The sequence below is a fragment of the Macrobrachium rosenbergii genome, chromosome 20 (genome assembly GCF_040412425.1).
Source record: "Macrobrachium rosenbergii isolate ZJJX-2024 chromosome 20, ASM4041242v1, whole genome shotgun sequence".
Taxonomy (NCBI): Eukaryota; Metazoa; Arthropoda; class Malacostraca; order Decapoda; family Palaemonidae; genus Macrobrachium; species Macrobrachium rosenbergii.
Genome location: NC_089760.1, coordinates 3,724,098 through 3,741,166, shown reverse-complemented (window position 1 = coordinate 3,741,166; position 17,069 = coordinate 3,724,098). Strand labels below are relative to the sequence as shown.

Genomic DNA, 17,069 nt, shown 5'->3' with positions numbered 1-17,069 from the left:
CGGTTGCTTAGGTATATGCAACGAGAAGTTCCTTGTCGAAAGTACCATATCTTCTCTTGACTGGGTTTAGTTTCCTACTGAAGAAGCTGAGTGAAGGGGGCTTCCGTTGAGTGTTTGTTCTATTATGGCACCTGCAGCGATGTTACTGGCATCTGTGGTAAGTGACTCAGTGTGACTTTGCTCTGTGGGATAGGGAAGGCCAGAGTGGTGGTGGTTGCCAGGAATCCTCAAAGGCTTTAACGGTGCCTCATTGGGGTTGGTGCTTCTGCTGAGGGCATTGTAGAGGAGGCCATGATTTGTGAAATGTTCGACAGGAACTGGCTGTGGAAGTTTACCATTCCTGTGAATTCCTAGAGACCCTCTGTGGTAGCTGGAATTGGGTATTTTCTGATGGCTGATACCTTGGAGGGTAAGGGGTGGACGCTATTTGCCAAGACTTGATCATCCAGGAATTTGATGGTAGCTGTGAAATGACACAATTGCTGGGACGGACTACCAGTCTGTTATCACAGAGTTGGGAAAGGATGACTCTGACAGGCTTCTGGAACTGTATATTTGCCTTTCAGAACTAGACAGGTGGTTTTGCTGTTGAGAATGGCGCAAGAAAGTGGTTGATGGCATTCACATTCAGCTTGCCTTTAGGCCCTTGAGGAAAAAGCCAAAGCTGAGGCACAGTATTTAGTTAATTACTGGTTTCATTAGCAGTGGAGCGTAGTTACATTGGATCTGTCAATTACCAGTGAGATATATAAGAATGCGATACTGGGACAATCTGGACTAATGAAGGATGAACTTGGGCTCGGGGAGGAGAGCAGAGCCAGAACTTGAGCGCTGTATTGAGTGTGCTGGTTGCTGTTTGTAGTGGAAGGCATGGCTGTATTGTCTGTTGATTGAGTTTTGCACGAATGACATACTGGGTCTACCTGTCTGGCAGAGGATGACCTTGAGCTTTCAGGGGGATAGTGAAGCAGAACTTAAGTGTGGTTTTTAGTCCAACAGTGGTTCTTTTTAGTGGTAGGGCATGGTCTTACTGAGTCTCTTAACAGCTAGGACAAAAACCATGTCGCCAGTGTAAAGGAAAGAGTCACACAGGAACTTGGAATAAGACTTGATTTATTCGCAGAAATTGATCTCATTTGGCTGGGCATTGCTGATAGGAGAAAATGAAGAGTAAATCCATGGTCTTGGGGATAGCTGCGTGATTGTCTGCTAAAGCTGGCAGCTAAGTCAGAGCTTTTTTTGTCTACCAGACTTGAAGCTTTACAATATATTATACCAGACTTGTATATTTTATATATATATATATATATATATATATATATATATATATATATATATATATATATATATATATACAAATATATCATTGGCCACTGGTTACCTGAAACATAAAAACCTTTGAACAAGTTACATTTTCTTATGTGTGAGAGATTCTTTGTTCTGCTTAACTTTTAGCAATGAACAAAGAATCAAAGGCAAAAGAGGCCTGAAAACTGCTCCCCCCTCACAAACATCTTTAGCTTTCAACGGAACGTCAGCTCGAATGTAAGATATCTAAGATGACAGTGACGCTGTTAAACCATATCGCAACATAATAATGATCAGGTACTCTTTGTTCAACAAGACTGAATGGACAGTAGCCCATAGGTATTATGACTTGCTAAATCAGGATTTGTTTATTTTTACTAAAGCAATTTGATGAATTAATTGTATTAAAGTATAATTACAGTTTATTAAAATTATCACTATTCATAATACAACTGTATTATTTGACTTTTGCAAATGGATATCTGGCAGTGCAACAACCTAACCGAGCCCAGTAGTTTCTCTCTCTCTCTCTCTCTCTCTCTCTCTCTCTCTCTCTCTCTCTCTCATGCACAAACGTGAAGTTTAAAAAAAAACAAAAAGCAGCAGATTTTTAAGTTTTTGTTAAAAAAAACCCAGAAAAGTTTGAAGAGCCGGAAAACATTGAAAGGTGCCACGAGATCAGAATTCGACATTGCACTTATAGAATGGTTTGACCTCCGATGTAGCGAGGGTTTAAGCATTTCCTGGGTGGTGATTATGGAACAAACCAGAATTTTCATGAACTAAACCTAACGAATGTTAATAATTATTCATAAGCTTTGTCCTACTTTTGAGTTTTTATAGCACAGCATTATAATTGTGGAATGAGCTGGCAAGACTGTTTACAAAGGTTTTTTGGGGGTGATTTCTGTGGTTCGGCAGTGGCCTGGTCCTAAGGCCGCTGGTTTTAAGAAGTCGGACTGTAGGCTATTACTCCCCACCCTCTCCATATCCTCACTGTAATTAAAAAGCACATTTACAGCGTTTATTGATGATCTGAATAAGTTTTGCTTTATAAAGTTTTAGCTGTTTCAGAGATACTACCTTTCCCCACTACCGACAACCCATGTTTAGCCTGGAAACGTTGGTTGCTTAGACCTCAGAGACTTGGCACTACAAGTGGTATTAAAATTAACGGCATTTTACTACGGTAGGTCTTTGTCAATTACAGCAATAAATTAAGTAAAATAGTAATTTTCAGTTAGGGCATGGACAAGTTCATGAGATCCAGAGGGTACAATATTTATTTTTTTATTTACGAAGATATATTTTTAAAAGTTTAACTTTCAGTATATGGTCAAATAAAAACAAAATATTCAAAATATTGAAGTACTAAGGATAAAGTAACGATTAAAGGTGGCGATAAGATCAAAATATTAAAAGAGAAATAAACACTTGATAATAGTCGAAATCAATGTCAGCTAAAAGAAGGGATATGTGAAAAAAAAAATTGTTGATAAAAAGCAATCACTTGCGTTCGTTTCATGAGAGGTTCTTATGTGATGTATGTGCACGCAACTGTGTTTGTGGCGTGATCGTTCAGAATAAAAGCAAGACGTGTCCGATTGTCCTAGAGGGAGCAACTCAATCTCGTAACTGATTTCCATGGTTATCCCTTTTACGATTAACTTAAAAAGAATTTAAACAATAATCAATGACTAGACAAGAAAGCAGATTCTACAGGAAGTTATTATATTTTGGTAAAATGGAGAATTATTTCCAAATTGCTCTACCGCCATGAAAACGAACACGGGGGGTGGTGTTGGAGGAGGAGTGCAGCGAACAGCTGATTGTGACCTGTCAACTTGACGTTTCTGTCGTCCGTTTATTTGAAAAAAAAAAATTCTGGCCCGGCAAGACTAACAAATAGTAGCAAATAAACCAATCTAGTGATGGAAGAAGTCGACAAGATATTAATTTTGACTCTTAATCAGTTAGGATGGTATGTATCATGTTGTTATTTACAGTTGATTAAATAGACAAACATTTCATGTTAGAATGGTTTAGGGTTAAACTGATTTAGCCTGGGCTGTTGCATTTAGGCTCCAAGAACTTAGACTTTAGGATTTAAAGGACATTGGAAGGATTTGCCGAACATCCTAACTCGAATATGGTCGGTAGGCCTTCTGATGAGTAGCCTAGTGTAAAAATGCAGTCTTGATTACTCGGGGAATTGACCCAGGTATATTAGCAGTTTGGCAAATGTTAAATTCAGTAATTTTGATAGAATTACTTTAAAATAATATAACTCTTAGGCCTTGTAAATATAATTTTTTTATATTTGAACGTGCGGTTTGTTTCTGACGTTCATGTCTTTCACTTTAAAGTTTTGTATCCTAATACCAACACCACTCCTATGAGTGCTGTGTTTAGTACCAGCCCCATTGTAATTAATGGTAAAGCATAAAAGACACTAAATAGCTTGGTAACAGCATATTTGCTGTAGATTCGAGCGCAAGTTTAGTATTAATTACGTTAAGGAGACAGTATCAAGTAAGGTAATTCTAAGCCGGCTGTCCGCTGTGAGCTAGACTATGGCAATTGACATTTTCCTATGTTATTTTACTTGCTTTACAAGAATTTAAAGTAATATTTTGTCGGCCGGCTGTAACTAAACTGTCATTGACCTTTGAAGACTCTGCGACTTGAATTGCCTAACGGGGGTAGGTCAAAGCCCGGCATTCAGCGGCAAGCCCCCACCCTCCATAGCTAATACGGCAAAATTGTAACCAGTAAACACCCCTAAAAATACCAACATAACGCACCCTAGAGGTGTTTACTGGTTACAATTTTGCCGTATTAGCTATGGAGAGGCGGGGGGGCTTGCCGCGGAATACCGGCTTAGACCTACCCTGCGTTAGGTAATTCAAGTCGTGCAGTCTTCAAGGGTCAATTACAGTTGAGTTACAACCGGCCGACAAAATATTACTTTAAATTCTTGTAAAGCAAGTAAAATAACATAGAAAAACGCCAATTGCCACAGTCTAGCTCACCACGGACAGCCGGCTCAGAATTACCTCAAGTAATATTTTAAAGTGAAATAGTACCCATATTTTTATTGGATTTTTGCTCTTTGCCATAAATTTGCTTTTCAAGTGCTTGGCTAACTCTTAAAACCTCATATGTCTATTATTAATGGTGGGATGGGGATGTGGAAAGGGGGGTTTTGCGTATGGGAAGATTAAACTTGTGAAAATCCAACCTGCTTGACCTACGTGGTGAGGGGGTCACCCTTGTACCATAACATGGTGGCAGTAAATTGTAGAAACAAAATCTGGGTAGAATATATTCTCTGTCAAAATTTCTAATGGGAATAGGAAGCCCTCTCCTCAACCTAACCTTACATGAAGACTTGAAATGCTGGTTTTCCACTGTGTTCTGCCATTGTTACACACGAGAGGGGATTGTAATGAGTTAACTAGTCATTTCTGATGGAAATGAATGTCAAATTTACCAAAAGCACATCAAAACCTATGTGAAAACCATATGTCACACAGAAAATCACTTGCTTATTTAAGACATAACTACCATTTACAGAAATCATCATTTTCAGGATCACTAAACCTCCAGATATTGTATTACTTCCTGTTTAAGTAATCATTTAATCACTTTGGATACCTAATGGGTTGACATACACGCCAACAGTTTCAGAGAAGTGACATTATTCTTAATTTATTTAAATTATTGAAATATCACTACAGTATTCGTTTAGGAACAAATGATGGATTTTTTAAAGTAATTTGTATTTTTCGTAACATACAAACCTGGGGTCTTTATATTAAGAGCCCATCTCTTACCACCCCTCATGCTTCCACCCTTACCATCAGTAACTGTTACCATAACCAATCTTGCAAAAGTTTAACGGCTGGACTTCCATCTTATTGAAAGTTAATCTCATATGTAAAGACCTCAGATTTGTATGTTGGGAAAAATACAAATTACTTTAGAAAATTTGTCATTTTGGCCTGTTAGGCATTGGTTTATTTTCATCATTACCCTACTTTATGGGTAGATTAAGATATGTTAAATGTAGGCTGAAGTCTGCACAACAGCTTTTTACAATTATATTTATGTCAAGATTGTTTAAATATTTGGACAAAAGTACTTCTTGTACAAATTTAAATGATGAAAAGTTATTACAGTATAGTTAATTTACCCATGAATTTGATTTTAGTCACTGCCTTCATGTTTTTAAATACAGTATTGTCTTGAATTCCTTATTCTATCTGTACATATATTTTACTTCATTACCTGTGTGCAGTAGCTACTTCATGTTAACTAATAGTATGCTGGTCTTTCTGTTTTGCAGTGATCTGAACGAGGAGGTCAAAAGTGTGAAAGATTTTGGAATTCATGATGTAATAGCCTCTGTAACAAAGTGCCTTAAAACTATAAATGGGGACAATGAAATCCCAGGCTCCTTACCACAGAACATGGCTCAGCGTTTTAGGGTTGCAGCAACTATTGCACAAGCAGTTAAGGTATGAATATAATGTATTGACCTAGCAGTATAATCTTGAGAATCTGTATTGGTAGAAATTTCTGAACTGTGGATGTTAAATGAAGTAGGTCTAGGAGGCAGTACTTCTACTACCTATTATTCTTGTATGCCTTTTATATTTTTATCATTGTTCAGTCCCATATTGTTGTGACACTTACTGTACAGTATTTTAATTTATCTTTGTATATTGTGGTTGCATTGATATTCACAGTTATTCAAAAGGTGAGACTTTGAAAGAAAGTATGGAATTATTGCACATGGATGACATTGGGAGTTGATTTATGTGCCCTCCTTCCTCATTTTCTCACTGAGAATCTTATTCTGTAGCTATTAAGAGAAGTGTATGTGAAATCTTTTTAAAGCAACAGTGGTTGCATTTTTTGTCAGAGGGTTTAAGCCTAGAGGACTGACCCGGGGAAATGAGCCACCTTGATGGAATGTAATACCTCAGTGACATAGGGATTTGATTAGTGTTTTTGTCACTAAGGCTTTTACTTAATCTGTGGATCTTGCTTGTTCTTATTACCACATAACTTTCACAAGTCATCAAGCTAGAGGATAGAATCTGTTAGGTTTCCTTTGCAGCAGGACATGAGAGAAATTATCTGTAAGTCCATTCATTTATTTTGATTCCTTGTGTTATTCTTGCTCATCTATAACTTATGTGTTTATATTCCTGCTGTGAGTCTCTTCTGCTGTTACTGTTCTTGTCATTTCTGCAACTAATACTGTTCCAGATTTTGCTGCTGTTCTTCCTATCTTGTTGCATGTGTGTTGCTGCTACTTTAACCTTCCTACCTCTTGTGAAGGAGGAACAACTGGCTATGCCAAAAAAAATTTGGAATAGTTAGTTGGCTTCATTCCCTTTAAACCATCTGTCAGGACTGTCAGAGCCATAAGACTATGGTTATCTTCATATTTACCGCCTAATCCTTTTTTTCCTTTTGTGGTAGAGGGACAGTTGGTTATGCCAGAGTAATGCAAAATAGTTAGTAATTTTTTATAAATGACTTACCGAGCAATTACATAGCTACTGGCTTTCTGCACGGCACTCTTAACAAGATTCAAATTTTCGCTGTGGCGCTACCATCGCTTGTGTAGGTGACAGGGTCCTGCCCACTTTCGGGACTGATAGGTACAACTCGGCAGAGAGCTTCAGTTCGTTTTGTGCCAGCTCCCGATTAACATCAGTAGTCTTGTGCAGTCTTTGCTTCACCATTTTTGGAAGACGCAGCAGCCGATTTTCTGTTATATCTCCACTTCTTACTAAAATTCTTCCATTGCTCAGGAGACCAATCATGACAGTCGGAACAGGGATTACTTACATTACAATCATTAGATCTGCATCTGCTACAAGTGGTATGTGGGTCTGTATTCAAGGGGGCCAAATAATGAGAGCATAGGTTATTACCAATGCCCGGGCATCTTCTCTGAGGCCTGATTGCTTAGATGATTCATGGGTATGCATTTTCTTAGAATGCAAGAACACGCAGATTGCACAGTATCACACAGAAAAATGCAAACATAAAAGAGAAAGAAAAACCAGAATGCTGAGGCATAAATGGGGCAGGAAGAGCTAAAACAATGGGTTTCTTGGCAAGAAAGGCCACGCCTTCTTGCTTGGAAGGCAGTTAGGAGAGAACTGATACATCACAGCATACATTGCGGGGTGCTCCGCCCACCTCCTTCCCCATTGGCTATCTCCCATTGCCACTAAAACCTAGTGCTATTAATAACCAGACTCCAGCTAGGCATTAGAGAAATCCCTTTACATAAAGACCTCAGGTTTGTTAGTTATGGAAAATACAAATTGATTTAAAATTTGACATATTTACGTCACGTATTTTACACACTGTTGCCTGGCTCAGAGCCAATACTCCTGACTCCATTGAATCTAACGAATGGTCCTCAAAAAGTCCAGATCTCAATGTAATTGGTTTTACCATGTGGGGTTTACTTTTACAGTGAACCCCTGCCTATTGGCGGTTCCGGATTTGCGGCTTCACCTATTTACGAATTGTTCTGTGGAACGTACGTACACATTATTCTTGGAAAATTTGCCTATTCGCAGTATTTTTCACAGAGAAATATTCACTGATTACTGTATTTTCATATAAATTTTGTGACTAAATGCATTTTGTTACAAAAATATTAAAAAACTCAGGTATAAGCACTTTTAGAGGGGTTTTTGGTTTTTGAACTAGCAAAATAGGCAGTTATAAGCATTTTTAGAGGGGTCTTAAAGGATGTTTGGGAGCTTACCTGTGCATTCCTTACCTTGTTGCAACAGCCAGATCCTTATATGTAACAAACAAAAGGGAAAATGATCACTGGGGAGAAGGATTATTACGGTGTCAATAACCTAGATGTTGTGATGCCAGTTTCAGTAGCCATAAATCAGTCAATCAATCAGGTATCTTCATGATGAGGTTCTCATACCCGAGTGACAGTAAAAGCTGATGGATTGAATTCACTGGGTAAACAAACACTTGTTTTGTATATATTTTGTTATGAAGCAGCCTTTAAAAGTTTCCTGATTTCCACTTTGTCCACTTCCTTTTTCAAAATGTGGGCATCAGCTATATAATGGAGAGGTAAGGAAGGTTCATTGAAAAAACAGTACTTAATTTAGTATTTATTTTTTAAATACTCTCCATTATACAATTTGCCCTCCCTACCTTCCAACATTCAAAATTGACAGAAGTAGACTGACCAGCAATGAGTGTCTGTACCTATCGGTCCCCGGGGTAGGGGATGAGGGAAGTAGATGGATAGAAATGGATATTCGTAGAAAACAGTGTTCTGTGTTTTTGCAATCTGTCAAAGCTCCCACTGGCATGGAAGTAAAAGCCATATAGTGGAGAGGTAAGTATTTAAAAATTAAATACTAAATCAAGCATTTATATTAATGTATCAGATCAAGTTGTCAATTAAATTTAAGAGTCTTATGGGTAATCAAGTTGGAGGCAGTGCTGAAGTCATTTTGAACCATTTTGGATTCATCTGTTGTCTTAGGCATAACTAAGATTAGATTTAAAAGAGCTCTCAAGAAGTATGTTTCCAGATTCAAGGTACTACCATGCCCATAATTTTTCAGCAATCTGAGAGGACACTAGGAGAATGGAGATTGATCCATAATTGCTTCTTCTATATCCCCTAGGAACCTGCATAGTATTAAACAATTTCTGTTTATCAAGAAAAATAGTATTTAAAAAATAGAAAAATTATCAAATGTACTGAGATTAGGAGAAAATACTACTAATATCTTAGAAAGTAAAAGGAGACTCCCATCTGGATCTTCACTACCCACCTATCAGATTTGTCCTTTGATGAAAAGTTTTGATATAAAGAGACTGATATTGAAAGAACATCATAAGACTTTTAGCATCATGTAGGCTTTCAGGATGGTCCTAGAGCTCAGTGGTAGTGATAATGTTGATTTTGGTCCTGATCATCTTGATATCATATTCTACATAAATTGTCAGACCAAGGTTGACCAGTGGTGTAAGCTTTTAGTTTTCGTAGAGCTTTAAAGGAGCTAAACTTTGTAAAAATTCCGTTTCAGGTTTTTGATGGAATAAAGATCGTCATAATTATATTGTAGACATATTTAGAAGAGTTCTAGAATATAGTATAGCAATGAAGTGTTGAAAGAGTGACCATGTACTTATTTAAAGCTAACATTGTTAAATGTGTCTCATTTTAGGATACAGGATATCCAGGTGATGTTGGTTATCAGTCATTACTCTACCCAAATGAAGCTGAACTGAGGAGGATTTTGATGTTCCTTATTGAGAAGTTACCAAAAGACACTACAGCAGTATCTGATGAGCCCATCAGTAAGTTTATTGCTTTTAGTGAATAAACTTCATTGTTTTTTAACATAATTGAGTTTGGAGCAGTTCCCAAAAAATGCTTTACAAACCTGGCTCCTTTAATTATCCTCTGGAAATACCCAGGAAAATCCAGTCCATCTTGAATGTAAGTTCTGTACTTGCCTTTTTTATTTACGAGGATTATGTTGTAAGTAGAGGTATTTAACTGAAATTAATATTATACATATCCAAACAAAACAAGTTTGATAGGTGTATTATGTCTGTATCATTTCCCAAATTCGTATTTTATTGACTTCTATTATCAAACAGGAAATAGCAAGTGCATTGTGTTGTTTACTTTAGCATAATGCATATGTGTATGTATACACATGCACACATACATGTACTGTACATATATTCATACATGCTGATTTTATACTGAACAAGTAGCTACCATTTTTTACTGCATTTGATATCTCCACAATAAAAATCTAATAAACTCTTCATTTGAATCTGTGTGTGTGTGTGTGTGTGTGCAGAACATATAAAAGATATATTACAGCAATATTGTTATTTGTTATGAGTGGTATACAAAAATTTCTGAAATCTGTACACCTTCCAAGCATTTCATAAGCTACTAGAGCTTAGGCCATTGTTTATTAGTGGTTGAAACCCTTGGGAAATATGTAATGTACTACAGTATATGTATTGATTAACACAGTTATATAAGTCACAATCCATTGAGGTACTGTATACTAACTTTATCATATACTGTATAATGTAATTAAATTTACATTGCAAAAGTTCAGTTCATGTGTCAATTACATGTAGCCTAAATTGCAATTTTGTAAGCAGGTGTATTAATGTCTGCTTACTTCATGTCAGTGTAAAAGTTTAAAATAGGTCAAATGTACCTGTAGAACTATACCACTCATATGAAATGAATATCAGTACAGTACTCATTCTTTTTAATTTATTCATCTCATGAAGCCCTTGGTCATTTAGTATTTGTTCCTACACAAATACAAGCCTTCAGTCTCTATAAAGGGATTTAGCTTGTGGACATGAGCTGGAACGTCCATTTAACTTTCAGACAAGGTCGTTAACCAGTGACAGTAGGGGAGAAGCCCTGCCCACTCGTCAGTCTGCACTCCACTTTGATTTCGGCCGCCATCGTTTAAAGATGTCTCTGGGCTTCTCTGCCTGACTGCTGTTTGCTTTTTGTTTTGTTTTGTTGTGTTTTTTATTGATATGTTTTTGTGTGATTGCTGTTTGTTTTTATATATATATATGTATATATATATACATACACATAAATACTGTACACACATATATATATGTATGTACAGTATATATATACAGTATATATGTACAGTAAACCCCCCGTATTCGCGTTCTCACGATTCGCAGACTCATGCATTCGCGTGTTTCTCTGTGGAACATATCTACCCATTATTCGTGGAAAATTCACCCATTCGTGGTATTTTTCACTGAGAAATATTCCCTAATTAGTGTATTTTCAGATAATTTTCATGAATAAATGCACTTTTTGTGATAAAACTATTAATTGTTGCATTCAGCAGGAAAGGAGACTATGTAGCTCCAAATAAAACAACTCGAAACCTATAGACCAACAATTTACTGTTAGGGTCTGTTGGATCTTCCAACCATAAAAACCTAGTATAGATTCCATCTTTTTCCATGAGTTGTACCATTAAAAATGCCTTCTCTATGTCACTAATACAGGCAAACAATTTTGTTTTAAACTGCAGCAGAACTTTGATCAAGTCAGCTGTTATTTGTGGTCCCGTCCACAAAAAATAATTCAAGCTTAAACCACTTTTCCCCCGTCTGACCGAACAGTCAAATACTATCCTGGGGCTGAGTGGTGGGGCATTTTGTGGTGTTGACGAGCAACAACACTATGGTAGTGGCATACATCAAGAAGCAGGGGGACTGGTGTCCTTCTAGCCACACAGGTTGATGTTGCAGGTACACAAGTGGGCAGTAACACACTTGATGGAGCTGTCAGTCAGGTACATTCTAAGACCTTGGAATTGGGTGGCAGACAAGCTCAGTTGCCATAGCCTGGTGATAGGGATGGAGTCCCTACACTAAGACATTGCGGAAAGACTCACTGAATTATGGGGAGTCGCAGCCATGATCTCTCCATAACCAATATGACAGAGGTTACTGGAGTAAGGCTCATTTGTGCTGGACTGTGGGTTGTGTTGGAGGATGGTTTTCCAGCACCTAGGGAACATTTTAGAGGCTTATGCCTTCCTCTCCATTTTTGTCTGATTCATTAGGTGATCAACAGGCTGTGATCATCCCAAATTTCGGTTTGACCCTGGTGGCTCCCAGTGCATACACACTGAATGGTTCCCGGACCTGCTAGCTCTGTTTTATGAAAGAGAGTCCCCCATGGCACAGCCTTCTGACTATTCAGCATCTCCTGCCAGGGAGAGGGTTGTTTCTTAGCACATAACAAGATGTCTGGATGCTTGCAGAGTATTCAGCGGTGGTGTACCGGGGGGAATGAACTGTCTTCTGTAGTTGGTGTAGTCGACAGGGTATCTCTCCATTCAGAACTTTTATTCAGCAGGTAGTGGACTTTCTTGCTCTTCATTGCCATGGGAAGCTTCTCTATCGCCATTAAGGGTAATAGAGCTGCCCTTGGCCAAGTCCTTCAGCTGAAGGAAATAGATCTCTTGTCCCCTTGAGGGATCTTCATACTTCTGAGGAGTTTCAAACATTCTTGTCCACCTGGGAACTCAGGCCTCCAAGTGGGTTGCATTGCTCATCTTAAGGAGCGTAGCTTATATGCTGTTGAGAGGGTCATCAGAGTTCTTACTCGTAAGGCTGTATTTTTGCTTATCCTAGCTTTGGCAAAGAGAATAGGCAAGCTTCATGGCCTTTGATGCTAAGCACCTGAGGGGAAGAGGATCTGTTATGCTTGAGTTGTTCCCAGAATTTGTAACCGAAACTCAGAATCCGTAGGTCTCCGGTGGCGTATTTGAGTCCTTTTTTATTCCCTCCCAAAGGACTTTGTAGGCATGATCAGAACGAGATGCTACTTTGTCTGGTTAGAGTGCTGTGGTAGTACCTTAAGAGAATTTGGCATCTCGGGTGTGAGTGTCGACGCCTCTTTGTTAGTACTGACTTGGCCTAGGAAGAGGCATCCAAGAGCGCATCCTCTTTCGAGTTTTGTGAGTCAGCAGTGGGATTGTTGTTTGTCTGATAAGGTAGGTGGGAGTTCAGTCTGCGTGAGAGATCATGAAGTTAGGAGCAGTGCCCCATCTCTTGCATTCTGGAAGAACCTGTCAGTTCAGCAGGTAATACGGGTAGGTATGTGGTCTTGCCAGACCACATTTACCTCGTATTATCTTTGGGACTTGCCCATAAGTCTTTGAACACACTTTCTTAGGATCTTGTGGTGGCTATCTAGAGCAAGTTGTGTCTCTCATCCAGCTTCCTTAGGGGACACGTACATCTCCTCCAAGGTATTTGGTAACGGGAGAAAAGGTGTGTGAGTGACTGGTCTCTCTCTTCTCTCTTTTACCTGTCTCCCTCTTAGGACAGAGAGACAGGTAGCAAGCTGTCATGTGCTAGATGGTCGAATTGGCGGGTGACTTCATGACAAGGGCATCCTGTCCTTCATCTTGTATGGATGGTTTGGATGCATGTCCCCCCTCTCTCTAAACAAGGGGAGAGAGGGATAGACAATAAAACAAACCCATTAGTCTTATCAGCAAGTTTTATTGTCTCCAATACTCTTGGGTTCTTCCAGGCCTTTTTTCAAAGCAGTGATGCAACTAATTACTTTAAGCCCAGAAGTCTAGCTGTTGAACATCCCATATGTCTAACAAGCTAGAGGTACAGGATTCCTTTCTCATCTCTTCCAGACCAGGAAGGTATTCCCAGGTGAATAGAATTAACCAATCCGTTCAGAGATTTACTCAGACTCGTCCCTCCAGTGGGTAAGTCTCCTGTGTAAAGACTAAAGGTTTGTGTTTGTGTAGGAACAAATAGCAAATTTCCCACCTCAGCCACCCCTCATTCTGATACCTGGGTTGAAAGGTAAAGTGGAATGCAGACCAATGAGTGGGCAGGGTTTCCCCCCTACCATCGGTAGTTAATGACCTTGTCGGAAAGTTAAACAGCTGTTCCAGCTTGCATCCTCAAGCTCAATCCCTAAGTAAAGACCTTCAGGTTTGTATGTCAGGAAAAATACAAATTACTTTAAATATTTGCTATATTTAAGGTGAGTAGGGGTTAGGAAGTGGTATTTAATCATTTGTCTATTTGTAGAAGTTCAAGTACTGACTGAACGTATTGTTCTGTCCCCTCATTATCAAGTCTTTTTATCCTTACAAAAAGTATTTTTTATGTTTATCAGAGCATGTCTGCTTAGTAAGCATAGTAATTGATTTAAATCATAGTAATTGATTTAGTAATTCAGTTTACTCTTCTAAAACTGTGCATATACTTGCATTTGAGAAATTCCTAAATTCCTAAAAAATAGTCATTATGTGATTAGTAACACTTTTCAATGTTTTTCCTTATATTTCAATTTCTGCACGATTCATTTCATCAAGTTGGGTATGAATACTAAGAGACCTGGTTTATATTAAGTAAACCTTATACACTGGTTTATATTAGGTAAACCTTATGCTTTCAATACATAGAACTAAAGGTTTTTAAAATTTTTTTCAGATAAGGCTTCACTGATACATCAAGAAGTGAAACTAAAGTTAAGGAAGGTTCTTTCTCAGCCTTGGATTCCACCTCACTGTCGTGCCGTTGTGCGAGCTTATGCCTCTCAAGCGTCTTTGACAAGCTATGGCACTCAACATAATCATCCATTTGTTTCAAAGCAATATACACCTGTGGAATCTTCAAAATTATCACAAGGTAAGAGAATGTATCATGAATGATCATTTGTTGTAATTTGTAAAACCTTAAATTTCATATAAGTAACTTAACAAGTAATTACATAGTTGTAGTTCTAACTCGTGCAGCAGCCTTTTTGTTTGTCCTTCATCAGGCGTGGCACAAGTTTTGCAGCAACGCGGTGCACCTTCAATCTTTTTGTCAAAATCTTGTAACAAGATCCAACTGATACCCCACACTCTTCAGCAAGCTCCCTGACAGTCACACGTTGATTTGCCCACACCAGGGTTTTGATTTTGTCAACGTGTGGGTCGTCGGTTGACGTGGAAGGACGTCCAGGATGCTCATCATCTTCAATGGACTGTCGACCATCCTTAAAATGCTCATGCCACTTGAAAGATGCTTTACGCTTCATAGGAACATCACCGTAAGCTGTGTTAAGCATAGCAAAAGTTTCAGTTGCAGATTTTCCAAGTTTAACACAAAATTTCGCAGCAAGTCATTGCTCCTTCACGTCATTCATTCTGAAATCCGCCAAACGAAAAAATCGCACTTCACTAAAAACCGTGTAGCTAATACACAAATGAAGACATCTGCAATTGGGAAATGGCGTCGTAATCAGCTGATCTGTGCGAACCTAGCGACACCAAGCAGATTCCCTGGAACCAACTGGAGCCGTGCAATTCAAACAGTCCGTGTATTTTTTGAACAGACCTCGTACAAGTAAGGTGTCTGGTTATAGCCCTTAACACCCTGGAGGAGAAGATTAGGCTTGGAGAGTCCAGGATTCACCAGCTGAAGTGTGCTCCAACTATTCTTAAAGGGTGCAACTCAATGGAAAAAAATTGTCAGTTTTCTATAGGACATCTGGTATTTACGGAAAAGCTGGTTCCCTTCAGCAGAGTCAGGACTCAATTTCTCTAGAGGCAGCTTACTGGACCCTGGATGGGATGATCTGCTGATGGAGAGAGGTAAAGAAGAAGTGGGATAGAGGTTCCCCTTATTCTTGTAGACCCAGAAGTTCTTTTGTTTATAGACACCTCAAACAAAGGGTGGTAAGCCAACACTTCAGACCTTCAGACCTGTGCACAGCAAAGGAGCATCAGCCACCTCAACTTTCTAGAGCTGTGGGCTATTTCTCTGTGATCTCATAAGAAGGGTAGAACATTGGAATGATGACTGTCAGCATGACTGCCCTGGTCTATGTGAAGAAGCAAAGAGGTACTGTACTCACTTGTTGGAGGTCTTCATTTGGGCAGAGAGTTGCCACATTACTCTCTTTCTTAGTTTTAGCTTAGGGTCTGGAAATGTTAGTGTCGACTCCCCGAGCAGGAAACACTGGATCTTCCTGGTGGACTGGTATTTTAGTGCAAGTGTCTGCAAGGTACATTATTGTGATACCTATGGGGCTCCCAAATGGTAGATCCATTTGCAATGTTGCTGGATCTGAAACTGCAGTGCTTCTAGGGAGGGTTGCCCTTGAAGTCGATGCATTTCCCCCATTCAGTCTGATCCTCCTGGTTCTGGGGAAATTCAGAAAATCAAACATTACCTGCATGATCCTTGTAGTGCCTCCTTTGGCTACATCAGAAGTGGTTTTCAGGCTTGCAGGGTTGGTAGGCAGACTTCCCAAAATTGTTGCCCACATATGAGAGGTTGCTGAAACAACCCTGTCTGCACAGGTTCCAGACCAGGTGGGACATCCTGAGGCTTGACATGTGGAGATGATCATGCTTACCCTTAGTGAGGGCAGTTACATTCAGAGGCAGCAACTGCCACTATTGCTGCTCCCTGCAGAATATTGGTGAACTTTCATCAAGTGAAATGGGCAAGGTTTTTTATTGACACTATAGCACAGACTGAGATAGTTCATTTGGTGGGCAGCTGCAATTGTGGAATCAAGATGCTTGTTAGGATTTCATTTATTAAATTTAGTGGAAACATACTCCCTGGTTAATGGAAAAATTAATATAAATTGGTTTACAAAACTATAATTTACATTTCACATGGTATAAAAAAGAAACTTAATCCACCCGCCTTCAGTGGGAAATCATAAAAAATGTGATATGACTACAATTTTTGTAAGTTGAATAATTATGCACAAGATCTATGTTTATATACACAATAGAAAAATCATTGAACAAAGAATTAAGGAAGTGAATTTTAGGCATGGTCTAATAAAAAGTCTGTGTAGATTATTAATTAGGATTTGTGATTCATGTCATGTATTACCTTTTGTTTGAATTCTTGATTTGTTATTTTCAGCCAAGAAAATATACTATGAGAAATATGCCAGAAGAATAACGAAGATACTAGGTGACAGGTATGTCATACCAACATTGATCAATCATCATGCTGCACAGTTGGAATGGGACAGAATTTTACCTTCCTCTGAAATTGAAAAGGTAAGAAACAAAAAATATTTTTAAATTATAGAAGTTAGGGAACTATAGTAATATGATAGAAAAAGCACTTTATATATATATATATATATATATATATATATATATATA

General features: G+C 38.5%; 1 protein-coding gene across 3 annotated transcripts in view; it reads left to right on the top strand.

Moving 5' to 3' along the window:
• The window catches only part of LOC136848992 (coiled-coil domain-containing protein 22 homolog), a 63,163-nt gene continuing 46,094 nt past the window's right edge, over positions 1-17,069 (top strand). For 2 of the 3 annotated variants that reach the window (XR_010856189.1, XM_067121810.1), the window contains exons 1-5: positions 3,099-3,289; positions 5,657-5,828; positions 9,555-9,687; positions 14,380-14,577; positions 16,822-16,961. Coding sequence is in view for 1 of the 3 variants with exons in the window: in XM_067121810.1 (XP_066977911.1) it covers positions 3,240-3,289; positions 5,657-5,828; positions 9,555-9,687; positions 14,380-14,577; positions 16,822-16,961 (693 nt within the window). In the remaining 2 variants the exon portion in view is untranslated. Of the gene's footprint in view, positions 158-3,098; positions 3,290-5,656; positions 5,829-9,554; positions 9,688-14,379; positions 14,578-16,821; positions 16,962-17,069 lie in introns of those variants that run through there. The other variant, XR_010856190.1, reaches the window with a different exon arrangement.